Source organism: Heliangelus exortis, chromosome 1 (genome assembly GCF_036169615.1).
Source record: "Heliangelus exortis chromosome 1, bHelExo1.hap1, whole genome shotgun sequence".
In the NCBI taxonomy this organism is placed as follows: domain Eukaryota; kingdom Metazoa; phylum Chordata; class Aves; order Apodiformes; family Trochilidae; genus Heliangelus; species Heliangelus exortis.
Window position 1 is genome coordinate 123,548,882 of NC_092422.1, and position 20,682 is coordinate 123,569,563.

General features: G+C 38.5%; 1 protein-coding gene across 1 annotated transcript in view; it reads left to right on the forward strand.

The window, feature by feature from the left end:
• FGD6 (FYVE, RhoGEF and PH domain containing 6) overlaps nt 1-20,682 on the forward strand; it is a 75,130-nt gene that overhangs the window by 47,756 nt on the left and 6,692 nt on the right. Inside the window, exons 9-19 of the mRNA XM_071764698.1 lie at nt 1,797-1,847; nt 5,105-5,163; nt 5,300-5,371; nt 5,888-5,956; nt 7,648-7,731; nt 8,905-8,984; nt 13,996-14,098; nt 14,604-14,750; nt 15,590-15,692; nt 18,479-18,606; nt 19,243-19,371. Coding sequence (XP_071620799.1) covers nt 1,797-1,847; nt 5,105-5,163; nt 5,300-5,371; nt 5,888-5,956; nt 7,648-7,731; nt 8,905-8,984; nt 13,996-14,098; nt 14,604-14,750; nt 15,590-15,692; nt 18,479-18,606; nt 19,243-19,371 — 1,025 coding nt within the window. The remainder of the gene's footprint in view (nt 1-1,796; nt 1,848-5,104; nt 5,164-5,299; nt 5,372-5,887; nt 5,957-7,647; nt 7,732-8,904; nt 8,985-13,995; nt 14,099-14,603; nt 14,751-15,589; nt 15,693-18,478; nt 18,607-19,242; nt 19,372-20,682) is intronic.

Sequence of the window (20,682 nt, forward strand, 5' to 3'; positions counted from 1 at the left end):
CCAGGAGTGCTGTGCCCGGGCAGGCAGGGCAGGAGGAGACAGGCAACTGGTGTCCCATGTGTGACAGAGGTTCCTTGAGGTTAAACCAAGTTAAAAGCAACTTGAGCTCGTGCCAGCACCTTTCTAAGTGCTTCCTGCTGATTTTTATTTTCCTCTCACAGCAACTTCTTACCCGTATAACACAAGATGAAGCAAGATGAACTTTGTTCTCAGTAGAATTGTGTCCACCTAAATATTGCACTGGAGCATCTGGTAGCTGCTACAGCACAAGATCTTGAGGGATGTGAAGGATGCAGTATTTATAGAGAGTTGCTGGAGAGGTTTTAGTGCTATGTCAGACTTGTCTTAAAAGATCACACATTGACCAGTGCCTGATTATGATCAGACAGATCTTGGAGAAGAGCAGAGAGCTGCGGGTGTTCCCATGGCCCAGCCAGACCTCCCAGGGTTTCTTCCCTGCTTCCCTGCAGGAGACTTAGCCAGTTCCTTTTTCTTCACCCCAACCTGCTCATCATGCTTCTCTCTTGGATCCTCCCTTAGATCTCTGCCAAAAAAAAAAAAAAAAAAAAAAATTCAGTGCCAAGTACTGTTTTTCTTCTAGTTCTGTTTTTCTCAAAGCTTTCATTAACTGGGGCAAAATTTCTCACTCTTCATAGTGTTTCTACTACACAATCATGTTTCATAATTTCATAATTTTTTTTTTTTTTGCATATGGAAAAGATTACAATACACTGAGTGGTCTCTGAGGGGTACGCGTGAAGCAAGACATCTTAGGAAGGCAGCAACAATTGGCTCCTGATCCTTCTTCAGTAAAAGGATTAATTTGGGTAGGGCAAAACTGTGGGAGTTAAACTATTTCACTCCTACAGAAAACTTGTACAATTGTGAAGCTAAAACTGAAAGATTACTTAATCACATGTGATTCATTTTCAGTAGATCTGGTAAAATCTTGATACCTAATATAGAAGGTAATTATAAATCAATATTTTTTAATATTACCAATCTATCATACATTTCTTTGGAAGTTTCTGATCTGGTTTCTTTCAGTTTTAGCCAGTTCAGTAGTGTAGCTTGCAGAGAATAGATGGTTGACTTTTGACTGAGGCTATATATTAATCTTTGACAGAATATTGCACTTTTTGGTAAACTGGACACTTGACCAGGGAATAGAAGCTCAAAGGGGAAGTTTTCTTGTATAGTCACACATTTGGACTTAATTTTAGCTAAGTAAAATAGATTTAAAACTACTAAGACTTGAGTGGACTGAGGGTGCCATCTTGTGGTTGAGAAACTAAATTTATAATTGAAAACTAAAAATGCCTGTTTGAATGTGGGGGGATAATACTTTCACTATAGAAAAATATTAATCATTATCAAATCTTCTGTAATGAAGTCAGTTTTTTCTTAACTCCTTAATGTAGATAACTGAGGTGCTCATTAACTATATACAATCTTAATTTTTTTTGGTACCAACTTAAAATGTATGTGATTGCAAGTGTTTACATATTTCTCAGTTGCTTCTTTTGTTCTGGATTGATATATACAGCCTATCATTTGTCTTCAGAGTAGGCAACTGATTCAATAACTTTCTCTTCTCTGACCAAAATATCATTATATACTTTCATCGTGGTAACACTAGTTTTCCTTTTGTTACCACTTTGAGAGGTTTCAAAGATTATAGATCTTTGTGGCACAGGTCTTCCTGAAAAGCAAATTTCTGGGAAAAAGGTGGGTTTTACTACTTTCTGGTGCTGTTTGTTTCTTAACCAAAGCTCTATTTTTTTTTCTTTATACAGATTATTTAAAGAATCTTTTAGAAGAATCTGCAGACTACAGGGACACTCAAGGTAAATAAATGTCTCTTTAACCTAAAGATATAACAACTTAAGTACATATGATAACGTGTCTAAATTTCACATGCATGCAAATTGCTAAGCCAGTAATAGAAATATTTTCTATTTAGTTCTGAGCTTCCCAGCAGAGATACTAAAAGACTGCAAATTTGTGTTTCTAAAAAGTTTGGAGGTGCGTGTGGCATCAGCTCACCCTTGAGCTGAAACCAAGAGATAAAAGTGAAGTTCCACAGGCAGCCTAAGCAGGTATTTTGGGCACTGCTATTGAAACAGACAGTCCTTGCATCTGTAGACTTTTCATGATAGGCAATCTGGTCTGCTCTCTCCCAGTTCTGAGCCTTTCCAGTTTCCTCCTGTCTCTGTGCCAGTACAAGTGTTCATGTGGCAGGAGGGAACAAAATCAAGGAGCTGTTCTGGGTTATATTTAACCTCAAGAGTTCTCCAGTTTGACTTGTCACAAATTGCACAAAAACAAGTGACTTGTACAAGTTTGCCCATATGTGGGGGGGGGAAAGAAAGGAGGATGAAACAGGGAATAGTTGGTGATGGAAGAGGACAGGACAACATTTTTTGTGGTAGTTTTGGGGATTAAGCTGGTTTAACTTGAGTGTAGCATTGCAATGCACATTCAGACTGCTTCCTTCCTTGTGTGTGTCTCAGCAGTACAAAAAATGTTCTCAGTCAGTGTTTCCATTTCATTTGCATGAGCCTCTGCCACTTATTTCAATATCTTTAGTGACATTTGTGCAAGCCTGTTAGTTTTAGAAGTGTTGTGCAGTTGTAGCTGATTGAACTGCAATAAACAAATGCCTTTGGTGTGCTGAGCCAAGTTTGCTTTCTTACAGCTTTGTCTGCTGATACAGTACTGTTAAATTTATAAGTAAATATCCTAGGCCATTTAGACACACTTGAGTGTATTAAAACATCAGCCAAAAATACTTTGAATGATGACTCTTTAAGAGAGAGAAAAGCTTGTCTGGCACTTCTTATTGCTGTGAACCAACTAATGCTTGCACTGCACAATAAGTAATTGACCACATGAAAAACAAATTAATATAAATTTTGCTTTATCTTGTGATTTCTGCAGTTCTGTGGTTTTTGTAGTTACACCTTCCACAGTATTTTTCTGTCCCTTCATGCATCAAAGGTAAAACAGAAGGTTAAACAATAAGAGTGTTAATTTTATGCATTTGATATTAGTCAACCTTTGAAGCTGGATAGGAAAAGCAAACCTAATCTTTACTCATTAAGCTGTTCTTGTGGTAATTAAGCTTAACTTAGTTCTGACTTAGGTTTGGTTATGGTTAATATTCTTGGAAAAAGAATAATATTCTTTGCTGTTCTCAGTTATGCTTAGTGATAGGACAAGGGGCAATGGGTACAAACTTGAGCATAGATGATTCCTAAAAATATAAGGAAGAATATTTTCACTGTGAGGGTGACAGAGCACTGGCACAGGCTGCCCAGGGAGGTTGTGGAGTCTCCTTCCCTGGAGACATTCAAAGTCCACCTGGATGTGTTCCTGTGTGACCTCCTGTAGGTAACCCTGCTCTGGCAGCAGGGTTGGACTCGATGATCTTTGGAGGTGCCTTCCAACCCCTAAATTTCTGTGAATACAATTCTTCCTGATGACCTTCATTTAAATACATTAATACATTAAATACATTAATTCAGCTGAGTGGTATACCAAGTGGAATGCACTTCCCTGCCAAAATTCACTTTATTTGTGGGCTTTGACCCTATAGATTATCTTATGCCATTGTTTGGATCTCTTTAGTCTTGGCTGAGATCTTGGAACTTCCCTTTCAATAACCAGCAATTTTTCTCTAGCATTTTTCACTCTTTCCTGAAGTGGATGGGTAATTTTTTTAGTTTTCAATAGATATAATAGCTGATAGATGAAGGAAAGTATAACGAAAAATTAGGGTACTCATTCATGTGTTAATGAATTTAGTTAAATTCCCCTTAATTTTCTTTCAAGTGGATGGGAGCTAGGGAGTGTTTTGGCTGGAGCAGCACTGACATTTTCTAGAGACCACCAGCTATTTTTCAGCAGACTCAATTAGCATAATGACATCTATATCTAAATTTTTATTAAATGCTTTTGATACATGCTCTACCTTTTAACTCTGACTCCCGGGCTTGTGTTGCTTTAGTTAATAAAAATCGTGAAGGAAAGTTCTCCTTATGCTGACTTAAGAGAAGCTTTTGGATCACACCTTGAGTTTCTTATATGGCTTCACAACCTTCTGAACCTTTTAGTTCAGAAAGCTCTATCTTTTAACATGCTTTTTTTCTGAATATAACTCAACAGTAAGGCTAATATATACATCTACATTACTAATATGCTAATGATTCTCAGGAAAAAAACTGCAAGGCTTTGATTTTACCTGGTTTGGTAGGCTTCTCTGTGGATTTAGGTACATATAGTTCCTTTATTGGAAGTGTCTGACTATACTTGAGTAACTCATAAGGTGCTAAATGCTTTGGAGACTACATTTTATTAGAGCACTTGTTCTAGCTTTCAGTTAAATGAGGGGTTCTACTTAAGTAAATTGCAGGCTTTTGGATAAAAATCCTTGGATGGATTCTGTCTCATATACACTGACTGTTTAGTAATTTATGTAATCTATTTATGGAACAGCCTTTTGCCCTTACACCTTAGCATATATTACAGTCAAGTTGGCAGTTAGCAAATATCAGTACTTAATGAAATATTTGGTACTTCTTTCAGAGATTTCTGTTTTCCTTCTGATGCTAAAAGGTTGAAATTTAGAAATTTCAACTTCATACTTCTATCTTGAGATGCAGCAAAACTAAAGACAGAGATAGAAACTGCAAAGATTATTTTTATAGGTAGTCTTCCATGACTGGCACTGGAGGCAGTGGTGTAATACAAAAAAAATTTAATCTCTGTGTTGTCTTAGTTAAAATGTTGCTACCTTTTTTTCCCTAGGCATAGACAATGAAATTAGTCTGTTTTAGACATCTAATTTTGCTTGTGGACTGTTTTGATTAGCTGTAAGAAATGGTTGACAATATTTGTTGAAGCAATGACTTGCTAGACCACACTTATTAAACTATGATCCAAAGACTCTGAGGTGTATGGGAAGTGCTTCTGAATGCAGCAACTGTACGATCAGGTCATTGAATCTTGGCATGATGTGGAAGAGCAATATGGTACCTGTGCTTTACATAATACCAATGCTAACTAGTCTGTGTAATAAAAGCATTACTTTTTCATCCTTCAGATGCTCTGGCTGTTGTCATAGAAGTTGCAAACCATGCCAATGACATCATGAAGCAGGGAGTAAGTATTTTGACTTATGAATCTCATTGATAAAAGTTTGTTGGTTTTTTTGTTTTGTTTTTTTTTTTTTAAAGGCAAGAAATACCCAACAAACCATGGATGCAATTACTCACCTTTTCCCTTTTTCTCTCTGTAGGATAACTTTCAGAAACTCATGCAGATTCAGTACAGCTTAAATGGACACCATGAGATCGTACAACCAGGAAGGGTAAGTTCTTCAGATGGCATTCAGAAAATTTCAGTAAAAGTGAGCACAGATGATATACAAGCAAAATACTAAGTTTGCATATAATGAAAAGAAAAATGGTCCATCACATAATTATGCAGTTTTGTTAAATGAATTCTGCTTCTCTGTATGTGTGGGTTTGATTTTTATTTTTTTTTTTAGATGTTTATTTGATGAAAACTTACGATTTTTTAGAATATGATTCCTTGCTAGATGTAACAAGCAGATCTTTTTCCTCCAGCTTAACCTTGTATTTGCCATGATTTCAAGTGCAGCAAGGAAAACTGTAATGCAGCCATTCACACTCACTTGTAGAGGAACCTAAAGATGAGCAGACTTGCTCTGAAAGGTATTCAAGGGGACCTTGAATACCAAAACTTTTGCTGGCCTTCTGGTGTTGTGATGATAATAATAATAATCATAATAAAAAAGTCAGCTCATTTGTATGACTTGTGCCCTGAAAAATCAGGTTTTGAATTACTTCTTTTAATTCACTAGGTCTTTCTAAAAGAGGGAACGCTTATGAAGCTGTCCCGGAAGGTCATGCAACCGCGGATGTTTTTTCTGGTAAGATGCTGTGTGTGTTGCTGTGTGCCTAACACTGCTGTACTCTTAATTGGTTGAAAGATTACACAGCGAACATAAGGAACTAGTAACTTCAGGCAGTGGAAAAAAGGATCAGCTGTTGCTGTTCTACTTGCTTGGTTCTAATTTAGAGAGATATCTCTTGCATATGCACTAATCTTAATTAAAAACCACTAAATGTTAAAAACCACTAAATTAAAAACTCACTAAAATGTACTGTTTTGATCAATGCTCGTTTAAAATTAGGATGCTTTTATGAGAAGATGTTATCCGTGGTAGTACAAAACCTAAACCAGTTACTCCATTCCACTTAGCCATACCAGACCTTAAAACCTTACAACTCTGCTGTTGCACCCTGCCATCTGTCTCTCCTACCCCCCCTCCCTCCCTTCCTTCTCTTGCTCTCTCCTTCCCCTGCCCAAGCCTCTGCTTGCATCCTCAGCAGAGCACTGGGCTGGAAGTGCTGGCTTCTTGTCCTGTTTCTGCAACTGTTCTGTTTTGAAGCTGTGAAGTTTCTGCTTCCACTTGTGCCTTTTGTTTACCTCTTTAATGTGACAATAAAGCAACTGTTGGTGTATGCAATTTGTGGCATTATTTCTCCTCAGTCCTGGCTGAAGTCTGTCTTGTAGTTACTGTAGTACAAATAAGTATTTCCCTAGGCAGTCATGGAGCATGTGTTCTAAGCTTGCAAGTGCCTGTCTTATGCTCTGGGGATGACTTCATAGCCTATAAAGCACAGAGAGAACTGTAAATTATATCATTTCAGGTAATACTCTCAAAAATCTGGTGCTATCTTGAGCTGGCCTTCCCAAATCAAGATACTGCTCGTTTGAATGGCTCTACCTTGGATTTTCTTGGTTTGGGTTTGGTTGGGGTTTTTTTTTGGGTGGTGAGGCACTTTGGGTTTCTTGGTTTGGGTTTGGTTTGGGGTTTTTTTTGTAGATATAAAAGGTGCAGGCTAGTGTATTTATGCCTTAGACACTTAAACTGATTTTTCCATAGACCATATTGTGAAAATTTAGTAAGGCTCATGAAACATTTGGTTATTTTGCAAAGAACCTCGTAGCAAAAACTTCTGAGACAGTTCAGTTTTCTGATCTGTGTTTTCTGTGCTGTAAATTGGTTGGATCTATGTGTTGAAAAATATAGAAAATTAAAAATTCTTAAAAGCTGTTTAGTTAGTGCACTGAATAAAGCCAAGTCTGGTAGTACAGGAAGATTTAAACTGGTAAGATGCACGTGGTAGATATGGGTAAGTTTGTCCTAATAGTCATAAACTGCTCATCTTAATTCTGTTATATCTGAGTCTCTGGAATGGTTTACTTTGTCTGAATGGTTAATTCTAGCACCCTTTTAAAGTAGTTATACAGTGTAGCTGTGTACAGGAAAAAGGTGTCCTTCCTGACAGCCTGTTCTTTAATATTCATACATGGTTTACTTGTGCCAAATATGTATTTTCACAAGGAGTGTCTATATAAATAGGCACTTATTGTTATCTAAATACATAGATGAAAATGTTTCTTGGGTTCTAAGTGGAATAATAAGAAATACATGTCTTTCTGCACAGTTGATCTCAGTGATGTGTGAGTTCTGTAGATCCAGTAAAATATATCTGAAATTATCAGTCTCTAAGCAGCCTTTAGTCATTACAAAGCATTATTTCTGTATTGCAGTTCAATGATGCCCTGTTGTATACTACTCCAGTTCAGTCAGGAATGTATAAACTCAACAACATGCTGTCATTGGCTGGAATGAAGGTGAGTCCTTCATTGAAAGGAGTCTTTCTCTAAATCTATTTAAACTGAGGACTTCAGATTTTCAAAATGCCACTATGTTTGCTGTTGGGTAGGGATAGTAAGGATGCTTACATTACAGAGGAGTCTTGCAGGCTAAACTTTTCTTGCATGATAGGATATCTAGGATTGCTGTTGCAGTTTCCCTAAGAAACTTGCCACAGGATCATCTCACCTGCATTTCATCCCACATTGTCCTAATCTGGAATAGTCTACCTACTTTTTTTTTATTATTATTGTATTTTGTTCAGACTGCCTCCCTTTTTGCCTTGTAACTGCTTTTTATTGGCCACATCCAGAGATGAGGCATCTCTGCCTGATAAGCTTCTGGTGGATCAAATCTCTGTGTTTTTTTTAGAGCTCAGCTAACTGTGAGGGGAAGATATGGCCTTTGTTTCTGTGCCTTTGTGAAAAGTTAATCCCTGAGCCCCTCTGGGTAGTGATAAGGGACATGCACACCATTTATTGACATGGTCTGTGACATGACAGTCAGTGCGAACAATAAACTGTTGCCTCAGGAATCAAGTAACTTGTCTCTGGTCCTGTCAGAGCAAAGCACCAAGTCCAGCTGCAGTGCAGATCTGGTGCCCAGGTCCAAGCTTTCACAGGCAGGGCTGCAAAATCTTTTTGGACATCAGATGTCTCGAGGTAGATCAGAACCACTCTTTGGTTTTAAACCTCCTTATGGTTGAAACTTGGTGGTTCAGTAGGATTAGCAGGGTGATTCAGCCCCCAGGCTGTGGGGCAAATGCCCACTCTGGGGTACACCAGTGGGACACATCCTGTCCTGCAGCAGAAGCAGTACCTTTTTTTTGCTCAGTTGCAGGAGGTGCTTAGAGGGCAATGGGCCTGGGCATGATGAAGCACAGTGGAAGGTGTCTGACAGCTCTTGAGCTTTATTTGCCTGTACATTTCTAGCACTGGTATGGGCCACAGTGAAATAAAATGGTGGGTTGTTTGTAATCTTGGTGTAGCTGAGCCTGCTGGACTGCTTTATGACCTCCTATGTTTGAGATTTTTTCTCTCCAATGTTCCACTTCTCAATAAAAATGTAAGAGACTTTCCAGAAAGTAGAACTCAAATGACTGTAGAAGTACAATTTCAGTTTGAATGTAAATTTTTCTCTCTTACCTGAAGGTTAAAAAGCCAACCCAGGAAGCATATCAGAATGAACTGAACATTGAAAGTGTAGAGAGATCCTTCATTCTTTCAGCAAGGTAAGTCTTACAAAAAATAATGATTTTTTTAAACATTCAAACAGGCCATGTGAACTTTTTAATAGTTTCCTTTACATTTACATAAGGAAAAGTTCCCCTTGGCTAGAGCGATTACAGAATAGAAGTTATGATGAGTGGCTTTCTGGAAATAAGGTAGGCTTTGTTCTGATTTACTGTTGTTCACATTCAAAAAAATGAAGTGTATTTTTAAATGAGGCAGCAGAAAGGAAGCCTGGTCACATGTAGTAAGTTTCACAGATGCCATATGAATTTGTAGTCTCTAATACAGTTCACCCTCACTTGTACGGAAGACTGCGTGATGGATATGGTAAAACAAAAGCTATGGTAAATGTGGCTGGTATTTGTACAATTTGGATTTTAAGACTGCAGCTGGTAGGGATTCTGCTGTCCTGAGACAGTTAAATGTTTATCATAGTGAGCAAAACTCTTGCTTGGTTCCTTCGTTTCAGCTTAGCTATACCTTCATAAACTTTAAGTAAATTGAAATATTATCCTCTCACGGCTTTTCTCTGAGAAGAATAATTAAAATTGTTTCACTTCAGTTAATTTTAGAGATTTGCTTTTCAGTATTTCCTTGTTCTTTAGATTGTTGATTATGCTCTGTCAATGCATTAACAGGGCAGTATATGAAGCCTGACAATACAATTTTGATATTGTTATTGGGAACCTTGAAAGAAGTCATCCTGCTCTTCTAGCTAAAATAACAGTGTAAACAAGAACTGGATCTCAATAAACCTGAACTTATGGAAATGGCAGGAATTACTGAAATAGTGCTTGTCTTCACCAGAAAACCCAAATTCTCCATGTAGCAGCAAAAGAATACATGGCCATAAAACCAGAGCACCCCTAGTCTGTCTTCACCAAGATGCTTTTGACAAAGACTTGGTGTTGTGGATAGTTTTTACTGTGTTTGAAGCTGGAGTTTTATATGTTGTGACATTTGTGACAGTTCTGATACCAATGAAGACAGACATGTTTTCTCTTTTGTTTAGCACAGCTGAGCAAGGGCAGGCTGCTGCTTTTTGTGTGACCTTGTAAATACCAACATGAGGATGTCTGCACAAAGACAGCAGTATCTGTAGCTGAGGGGTAGGCTGAGTTTAACCTTGTCAAAGTAGCCAAAGGAAGTAACTCAGTTGTCTGAGCAGTAGTTATTTATAACAAAAAACTTGAAAGAAGCATTTTTTTTTTCAACAAATTTAGATGTTTCTTATGGTTCTTTCGCACACTGGCAAAAAAAGAGATGTACTTCACAGTTTAAAGTATGATTCTGCTGCAGTATAAAATGAGCAGGTCTGAGCTGGTGAAGTGCCTTAGTGACTGGGTGTTGCACAGGTACACAAAGATATTAATAGGTAGTTGGATTTGTCTTTGCTTGACTTGAAACAGCATTTCACTTGTTAATTCAGTCATTTTAAAGAACTGTAAAAAAACCCCACAACGTTAGAACTTGGGAAAAGATTGTCATCTTGAAATCCAACCTGCCTACTTTCCACAAAACAGGATAGACTTGTAATTTGGATGAACTGATTAAATAGTAAATTAAAAAAAAACTTTGTGACATGCATGCCAGTTCATAGGGGAAAACCCCTATATATAATGTTCTTATCAAATTGGGCAGAGCTTGTGATGTGCTTTTTTCTTTACCTTGAAATGGCTGGAATTATTCTCATGTTATTGACTCAAGTTGCTCTGATTTGCTCTTTCCTTTTTAATGTTGCTGATTTTGTATTTTTGGAGAGTGTTAATCCCTGTTATTTTTATAGTTGCTGGAAGCTATGTGTGTGCAAGAGCCCTAATTTACAGAACAGTGACAAAGAAAGGTTACATTTGCTTGGGATGGTGTTGGGGCTCCCAGGTGTAAATGATGGTTTTCAGATTGTTATCTGTGAGAGAGGCCTGGGTCTGTTGTGGTGTAGGAGGAAAACAACCAGCAGTAAATACTTGTGTATATTTTTTCTCCCAGTTAATTATATTCTTTCTATTGATAAGTATCCTGGATACAAAGAGAATCAGTATCTTGTCGGTAGAACCTGCATCTTCCTTTTGAAAACACCTCATTATAACAGTTTCTTGACTCCTATGAGGTAAAAATCCCAACTGCAACACTGTTCTAAGTAATATTACAGAGACTAGAGGCAAATTTTGATTCTGTATTTTTTCAAATAATAAGCATTATGTGGAGAGTATACCAGAGAAATGATCCTGAAATTAAATTATTCCGAAATGATCCTGGGTGTGGAGATGAAAAGGGGAGTCACTAGCTGGTGAAAAATTGCTAGTAATAAAAATGTAAGCCACTTAGCAGTATAGATTAATGCCTAGACAAGAGTGTTTGTCACTTCAGGTTTAATTTTACCAGCTGCATCAGTATTCTGCTTCATCTAGTGTAGGTTGAGGTTTAGTTTTCCTGGGATATCTGTAGGAATGTGTATTGTTTTCCAAAGTACAATGCAGTATTGTACTAGAAATCTCTTAATCAGAGAAACAAGTCAGTGCATCTGCACAATACAGCACTGCACAGAAGTAAGGCTTTGGTCCTGTAAATATGAATTGTGCCAGCCCAACATGGTCTGAAGCCAGCTGGCCCTGTCCCCCTCCCTAAGGCTAGCAAAGAGCTACTCCAGGCAGACCTCCCCTTAGGTAAGGATAGCTTCTGCAAGTCTAGCTCAGCTGGAAGAGGTGTCCTAAGGCTCTGATTCTGGAAACAAGACAGGGGGTATGTTTCTGCCAGCCCTCCTGGGACCCCTCTGCTGCTTACTGCATGGGGCAGTTGTAGTTTGTGGTCCTAGTGCACTTCCACCAGTAGTAACAATTGCTTTAACCTCTCTGAGGTTAGAGTTTTCTACTGTTTTGCTAAATCTTAACTATATAAATTATTAATTAAAAAAAATTAGAAAACCCTGCAGTTTTAATAAACAAAATGACTTTTGGAAGGATACAACAACTACTGGACCTGCAGCTAGGGCTGTGCAGCTGTGGGAGTGACAGCAGAAGAAACACTCCCTGTTTTGCTGCAGCAAACCATTACATCAATTCACTGAGCGATGGCACCGCCTTTGCTCTTAACTTCTGAAGGATTGTAAACAACTCTAAAGGCCAGCAGCACTAACAAACCTAGCAAGTGCAAGTTCTCTTGTGAAATATTAGGGTGTAAACTGGTGTTGCCCATTGTGCAAGCAGCCCCATATGTAGCGCTCCCCACATGATCAGGGCATGCTTACTCTGCAAAAACTCAGTGAACTTCTAAATCTAATTACTTTAATTAAATTAATTTAATTAAATTTAATTCTTTAATACAGTTTTAGGAGCCTAATTAAGTGTAACCAGATTTTGGAAAAGCCGAAGAAGTTGATTAGAATTAGGAATGTTATGTAGCTAAGGCAGACCAGTTGCCCTTTCTAGAAAAGGAAGCAAAGGTAAATAAACTGAACAAAATGTTCCACTCAGAGTGTGAGATACTGAGACAGACAGGAATAAATTTCTTTGCCCTTGCTTGTATCTTATTTCCTCTCCTTTTGTATTGAATTTGTTGCTATGTGCAATAGACCATCTTTTCCCCTTGTGCCTGACTGATTTTTCCCCTGTCTTTACCTTATCAGGTTTGTCCTTTCTGATTCTGTGTAGTACTAAATTTCATCCAGTACAAATCCCTGGCTTGAAGTATTCTCCTTAAACTTCAAAGATTATTAAATCTTCCAAATTCACGGAGAAAAGCACTTAAGCAATAATTGGTGTTAAATACCTAATTTGTGTAAATCTTTGTTTTCCTCTTCCCTAACTTTCCTTTTTATGTATTCACCACGTTAAACTCCTGGTTTTAAAGAAACTGATTTATTTGATACTATTTAGGAGGCGGGGAATGTCAGTAGCAGATACTGCTTTAAATTTTAGAAGCCCTTTCTAAGCTGGCACCTCTTAAACAAGCAGCCTACGTGTTCCACTGCCACAAAACTGTTCCTTCCTCAGAGCACCCTTCATGGTGCTGGCAGAAGTAGCTGCTCAGCTCTGTGATGACCCCAGTTGGTGAATTGATCCAGAGGGAGGGCGAGGCAATGGTTTGCTTTAGTACAGATTTGTTTCCCAGCCCAGCTGATGGCAGAGCCACGTGTGTTCACAAGGATGAATGTAAGACCCACCAGTGGTTTGAGGGAGAGTCGAGTAGGCTGCCCTTTGCAGCTTGGATTTGTGCAAGTGGTGTTGTGCCCACAGCCAGAGGAAGTGCTTTTTTATTGCATGTTTTCCAGTATAGTTGCAGGCTTCTCCTGTGCCCAGCATTCTTTGTTCTCCCTGCTCCCAGTGCCATTTCACTTCAGCCTAATGCTTTCCTTGCACTTGATTACTGATCTACCAGCTGTGGGATAATGAGGTACAGTAAGCTCATCTCTTTATCTCTTTGGGTTATCCAATCTGATGGAAAAATTTTGGGGAAAAAAACCAAATTACTTCAAAGCAGGACAAGCTGGTCAGAGCAAATGGCTGGAGAAGAGAGAGTATTTTTTTTTTCTGAGAGAAGCTCGGGTTTTCACGAGGTTGGGTGTTAACAAATTGCACTCTGAGAGAGAAGGAGGGGAAGAGAGGCTTGCTGAAATGTCAGTGTCTCTCTCCAGAGGGACTGAAAGACCCATGCTCTTCTTCTGGGAGTGCTGTTTACACCAGTGCTACTCAAGCTATTCAAGAGACCAGGAAGAAAAAATGACCTACAAGCCTTGAAACAATCACTGGGTGTCTTGGAAGGTAGAAGGGGAGTGAGGGAATCCACATTCTACCAACAGACAAAGGAATCTTTTTTAGTGCTGGTCAAAACAAATAACTGACATCACACAGACAGCTAAAGAAATGCCAGCTTCAGGAGGAACTGGAGGCAGTCTATAAAATTGGAATTGCAAGAGAGTTAAGTCAATGTGTAATAAAGCTAATGCAATCTTAATTAACACTTGATTCCTAGTTTTACACGTTAATAAATGGATTTTTATTTTCACTCCAACAGTTCTGCTACAGAAAGAGATGAGTGGTTAGAAGCCATCTCCAAGTCAATTGAAGAATATACGAAAAAGAGAATTACATTTAATCCAAGCAAAAGTCTTGAAGAGGTATATAACACTGTTGTTGTTGACTTGTTCCCTTTTGAAATATAAAGTTTCTTTGCAGGTGTTTAGAGAAACAAGAGACATTGCAGAATGAATAATAAAACAGTGGTAAATGATAAATGAACAGATAATAGGACAGAATGATATTTCATAATGTTATCTACTTCATGAATTTAAAATTTTTTATTCAAAAAGGCCCAAACCAGCTTTTTCAGTTCTCTTCGTAATTTTGCAAGCATAAAGATAAAATGAAAAGATTTCAAAATGTAGCAGCTATTGATATAAACAGGCTGGTAAAGCCTGAAAGACACGCAGCCTTTTTGAACCCATTGAAAGCTGTCTTTGGGCTTGTATTATAATGGTCACTGACAAAATTATAGATAACACTTCAGACCATGACAAATTATCAGAGAAGGCTTTCCAACATTATTAGAGTTAACCTCTAATTACTGATAATCATGTTATTTTTCATCATTAATGTAATGATACTCTGCCTATGTTCTCTCAGGCAGATCCAGAGAAGCAGGAAGAAGACAGCCCACTGGGATCAAAAGCTCCAATCTGGATCCCTGATACTAGAGCCACTATGTGTATGATCTGTACAAGTGAATTCACACTGACATGGAGAAGGCACCACTGCAGGGCGTGTGGAAAGGTTGGACAGTTTTGTGATTACATCTTCTGTTAGTCATTCAGGTTGCTTTTGTGACAAATACAGAGGGAGCCCAATTGCACCACCACAACTCTTTTATGGGAACACTGTACTGTGCTACGGCACAATTATATGGATTAAAAGCAACATGTTTGGATTGTTTTTTTTTATAACTTGAAGTGTTACTACAGACTGGTTTTCAACTTTTTAAGCTGTTACATATTTCTTGTTTTGTATTTTGGAGCACTGTTTGCACATTTCTGCTTCTACTCTTAAATAGTACAAAAGAAGAATGCTAGCTGAAAAGGGAAAAATATCTTCCTCAATTTTCATAAAATAACTATTCTGGGTTTAAGTTACTGCTAAGCTTTTTTTAAAAAAAGTATTTAGTGATATGAAAGACATCTAATAAGCCTTTATTTTTTGTGATGTAATCAAGTGAGAATACAGAATTCAATGCAGTTGAGACATCTATGTTGTGAATAGATTGTCAAGAGAGCAGCAACTATTTTTGTTATTTCTTTAAATGCTTATGATTTAAACAGTTAAGTAACACAGTAAGATCATTCTCCTTTTCATGGATTATTGTTAGCATTGGTTCATTGACTTTTGTAATTCAGGGATTTCTTTAATATTTAAATTTTTATCATTTAGAGGAGTACAGAGCAGCACATTGGATATAAGGACATGGGGAAAAGCCAAGTTCTTAAACCACTTTCAATCTAAAATACTGCCTATTTCAGGTCCTGTTATAGTCATAACAGTGCTGAAGTGAATGTCTTTGAGCATTTGATTATTTACAGGTGCACATCATGCACAATAATGCTTTTATCCATTTCCAGATTGTTTGTCAAGCTTGTTCATCCAATAAACATGGTTTAGACTATATGAAAAACCAGCCAGCAAGAGTATGTGATCACTGTTTCAGGGAACTACAGAAACAAGGTAAAGAAATGTTTCACAAACTCTTTTGTGGCCCTAATTAACACTGTATGTCTGTGCCTCATCTTTACTGCTGGGTTACTGCTAATTCTGCTATTGCCTGAAAAGTGATAGGCATCTGAGGTTGTAAAAGCCCAAACAGGTTTCTGTGGAATAAGCTAGGAGGTGAATTTGCAAGACATTGGCTCTTCCTTCCAGAAACACGTGTGCATTTGGCCTGTGGTAGTGACATGCAGTGTGTGCTTCTTTCTTTTTGAGGTAAATAGGATTACATTGCTTTTCATTAACCACAGGGTGCAAGTGTAGAACAAAGTCTTTGCAGTTTATCATGACATCTTAGTAGGCTCGTGTACTTTTACTCTTGGTGACTTGTATGCCTGTAAACATCATTTTTGCCAGACACTCCAGTCTAATCTTGCTCTGAATAAGGCTTCTCCTCAGTGAAGTGTAAGCATAAGGTGTAACTCCAGCACTGTTCCTGGAGGGGCTCTGTAAAGACATGGAGCTTCATCTTACTGAAGCAGAGTCTCTTCAGTGTCAAGCCTCAGCTTATCTGGAATTCAAGAAGGTGGCATATCTGCACCTCAGTTTTGAGGGCAAACTCCTAACTGTTGCCTTCTGCACACACAGCACAGGTTTCAATGTAAAACACCACAGCTAGAGCTATTTTCACTTCCAGAGAACATAGTACTACTGATGCCTGCTGGCAAGCAAGGGTCAGATAGCCTGATGGTAATGACATTTATTTAGAAAGGAGGTCCAGGGTCAGTTTTCTTCTCTCCTGAGAGAACTCAAGTATGTCTCTTTGAAGGCTCTCCATATCATTGTGCAGAAACAAATGTAAAAGTCAATAGAGGCACTTCCCAGTGAGGTGGGAATCCAGTCCCATCTCACAAGACTTTATCTGGATGCTGTCCAAAGCCAAGTATAAAATACACAAATAAGCCATAAGCAAGGACTGAAAGTTTGCTGCCCTTCCCTACAGCAGAGGCTCCAGTTAGACACAAGCTTTCTAGGCTATTAGGAAATCTGTGACACCCCAGTGAAATAATCAAGCTATGGCTTCCAGGATGCTGGAGGTGACATCTGTCATGGGGATGTGAACAGCAGCAGCAAAAACCCTTGAAGTGGCAGCCTGAGCTTGCGATGATGGAGGAGATGGGTTGCCTGGACCACCTGCACGTCTCTGTCTTGGGCACTAGAGGCTGCTGTGCTATATGCAATTGCAGGTGCTTTTAGCTGGGAAAAGAGGTACAGTATAGCAGGCAATCCATTTCTTCTCCTGCTCATTATTGCAGAGCCTCATTATGTTTACAGACAACTCTAGCAGTAAATTTAATGAAGCTACTCGTTCCAGGCTGGGCTGTAAAAACAGTGGTGGGTGTTGCTAGAAAACGTGCTTTTTAAAAAGTATTGCATCAGTCTTCCAAGAGAGATGAAGTAATTGCCTGCAACAGTGGAGAAAAATAGCGTGTTCTCTGGGGATGGGACTCTCCAAAAGTGTGTGTGTGTTGTCTTGATGCTGAAGAGGAGCCTTACAGCATACATCCTTGTCACAGTTTAACACTGGCCCGGTAATTAAACTGAATGACAGATGCTTTCTGTTAATCCCTCTCCTCTCCCTGATAAAGAAAGGAGAGAGAATAAGGGAGAGAGACTTATGGGTTGGAAACTAAACTACACAGCCTTAACGAAACAGTAAAGTTAAATAGGTAAAATTACTAAATATATACAAATATACAGGAAAATTGTTACCATGTTCCTCCCCCATTTCCTCCAATAACTCTCACATCAGCACCACGGCTGCAGGGCAGCCCTGGGAAAGTCCAGGCTGGACTGCTGGAGTCAGCAGCATTTGGGAGCTGGAGGCAGGAACACACAGATTCAGGATGGCATGGATCAGGAGCACAGGCAGAGGAATGGATGGAATCCTCCCAGGATGCTGAAGCAAACAGGGACAGGCGAAGAAGAAAAAGCAGGAAGGGGTTTGACCCTCGTGATCCCTTAAATTTATACTGAGTATGATGTGTATGGGATGGAATACTCTGTTTGATCAATTTTGGCCATCTATCTTGTCTATTCCTCCCTAAAGGAGGGCTTCAGGTGTGGCCTCTTGACTCCTTCCCTCCTTTCAGAGGGCAAAATGTTCCTCAGAGCTGAGCAGTGTCCTTGGCTCTGCACACCAGTCTCTGGCTGTAACTATAAACATTGAGCATTATCAGTCCTAGAAGCAGACACTGTCTGAGAAACTTGCTGTTAATTTCAGCAAGTGCAGTTACTTACAAAAGACTTAGCTGAAAGCAAATGTACAAGTCAGAAAATTACCTTTATCCTGGCCCAAAGCAGGACAAACCTGAAAAAAGCCGAGAAGATAACAGATGTAGAGAATTGAAAGACAGAGTTGGGGAAGAGAGGTAAAGCACAGACTGGACTGCAGAGAAAAATCTCTGAAAATTTAGTGTGTTTTTTAGGAGTTGAATTTTCACCCTGTCTATTGGCAAAGATAGATCAACATCAATAAAACAGACTTGGAAAACAAAATAGATCAGTCCATTTAGCTGCAAGTGTCCTGTAGTGTTTTTAGCCTAATTGTGATTAGGGAGATTCTAACTCATGGCATGCATAATACTGACAGGTTAATCCAATGCTGAATGTAATGTGACCAGGTGTTAATCTGAAGTCCTGTGGTAAGAATGAAAATATCAGTTGCTTTTTAGAGACAAAGTCCAATAATGCACGGTTTAGTCATCTGCAACTTGAAAGCAATATTTTCATCCTTTGTGTTTTAGATAACCAATGCACTCCTAAGAGTGGATCCCCAGTCAACCATAAATCTCCATCAAGTGCCTTGTCTACAGTATTACATAGCATTCCCTCCGGAAGAAAGCAGAAAAAAATTCCTGCAGCCCTCAAAGAAGTAAGTGCTTTACTGATCAAAGTAATGCCTTGTTGGTATTATATCATCAGTATTAACAATGAAAAAATAACCCCATAAGCCCTCTACTCTAGGATGAAAAGTTGAAATTTGCCCGAAACAGTTGTTTGGGCCTTAGTTTTTAACAAGCAGGGACCTTTATGCAATATATAAAATGCATGAACACCTGTGAGACTGTGATTCAGGGAGATAGTCAGAACTGTAATTTCTGTCTTGCTTCTCTGAGCTTCAAGGAATGTAATTTATCTCTGCACCAACAGTCAAAGAGAAGACTCCTACACCAACTCATATCTAGGCTTATGATTAGGAAAGGGAGACCTAAACTCTGCCTACCTACAGTGAATTTCAGCCCTCTCTTGTCTTGTTGCACCCAATTTAAGTTCCAGCTGTTAGAAAGCTCTTCCAGACCAGGCAGTTGTTGGCACACAAAATAATTTTTCTTTCAGCCATCTAAGTTAATTAGCAACATTAACTTGAGATCAGGTAAGAATTTCAGTATTTGACAGAACAGGTTTCTGGATATATGTTTGTAAAAAGCTGTACTGCAAAAACCTGGAGAGATACATTTAACTCTTGGGTGCTTGGCTGTTTGTTTTGGTTTTTTTTTTTGCACTTCAGGTTTCAGCAAATACAGAAGACTCTACCATGAGTGGCTACCTACACAGATCTAAGGGCAGTAAGAAACCATGGAAACATCTATGGTTTGTTATAAAAAATAAGGTGCTATACACATATGCTGCCAGTGAGGTAAGAATCTGCATATTAGAAATTGAGTATCCAATGCCAATGCCGTATTTGCAATAAAATTGTTTATTTTTATGATTGAGAAACAAGGTATAAAATTAGATCACCTTACTGTAATGGATCTGATTGTGATGTCGCATTTTCAAAAAGCCCAGTGAGCCCATAATATGCTGATAAAGTTATGCTGTTTCTGATTCCAGGCCTAGCTTTGAGTATCTCTGCACTGCACACCATTGCACAGTTGTAGGAATGTTCTGAGTCAGTTGAGTATGGGGATCTCTTCTGATGCATCACAGTAGACTAATGGCAAAGCCAGCATCATTGAAGTGTTTTGTTCTGCAGTTCCATAAAGTATTTTGAATGCTTGCAAAACGAGCAAACTAAATCTCATGACTTCTCAAACTGTCTTCCTCAGCCTGTAGTTATTTAATATACAGTGCTGCAGTAGAAAATAAAAAATGCATCTGATCTAATGGCATTAGCCTTTTTATTTAGAACATGTAGTCCTATTGCTGTGTGGAATAAACCCTAACTAATATATATAAGCTCTGCATATCCCAGTGCATGCTGGGGATGTAGTTTTATTGCATCTTCTAATGTTTTGCAACATTTGGATGTATTGTAGCACTTGGTTTTTGCTTTTTTGTATATGTTACAGTTTGCTAACAGCTTTCAAGAGCAAAATATCTAAAGCATTGTTTAAAAGTATTGCTATCCCTCACTTTCTTTCAAAATGTAAGGCCTGACCTCTCCTGTGAAGAGAATTACTGTTCTTCACCCACACTCCAGTTATTTCCTGAATTGTGCTCAAAATTCCTGTTTTTCCTGCTGTACTGCAACCCTTTATTTTAACACTTGAATCGCGTTCAGAACCTGTGATGCTATTTCCATCACAGCATTGACAATAGTAAAAAATTATGTACAAAACAATTCCTTTTGCAAAGATTTGAAATATTTTAGGTCACTGTGTCTCTTTTGGCAGTTGCAGAGGAAGGAACCTTTGGAAACTGTAAAGAAAGACATATTTGTCTGTGGCAGTGATCTTACTTTCTTTTCCTTGCCTTCCTCTGAGATATCAGTCTTCCAGAGTACCTTCAGTTTGTAGCTGGCAATCACAAAATTAACTCTTTCCTGATTTCTTTAAACTAAGGAATATCTGCCCTTATTTTTCAACTTGATGAGCCATCGCAGGACACATTGTTTGGAGAGTCTCAAGGAAAGTTTTTGATGTCTGGTCCAGTGTGGTATTAGCCAGGAAAGTCCACTTAAGCTATTTAGATTTCCCAAGTAATGTAAAGATTGGTGGTAAAGAAG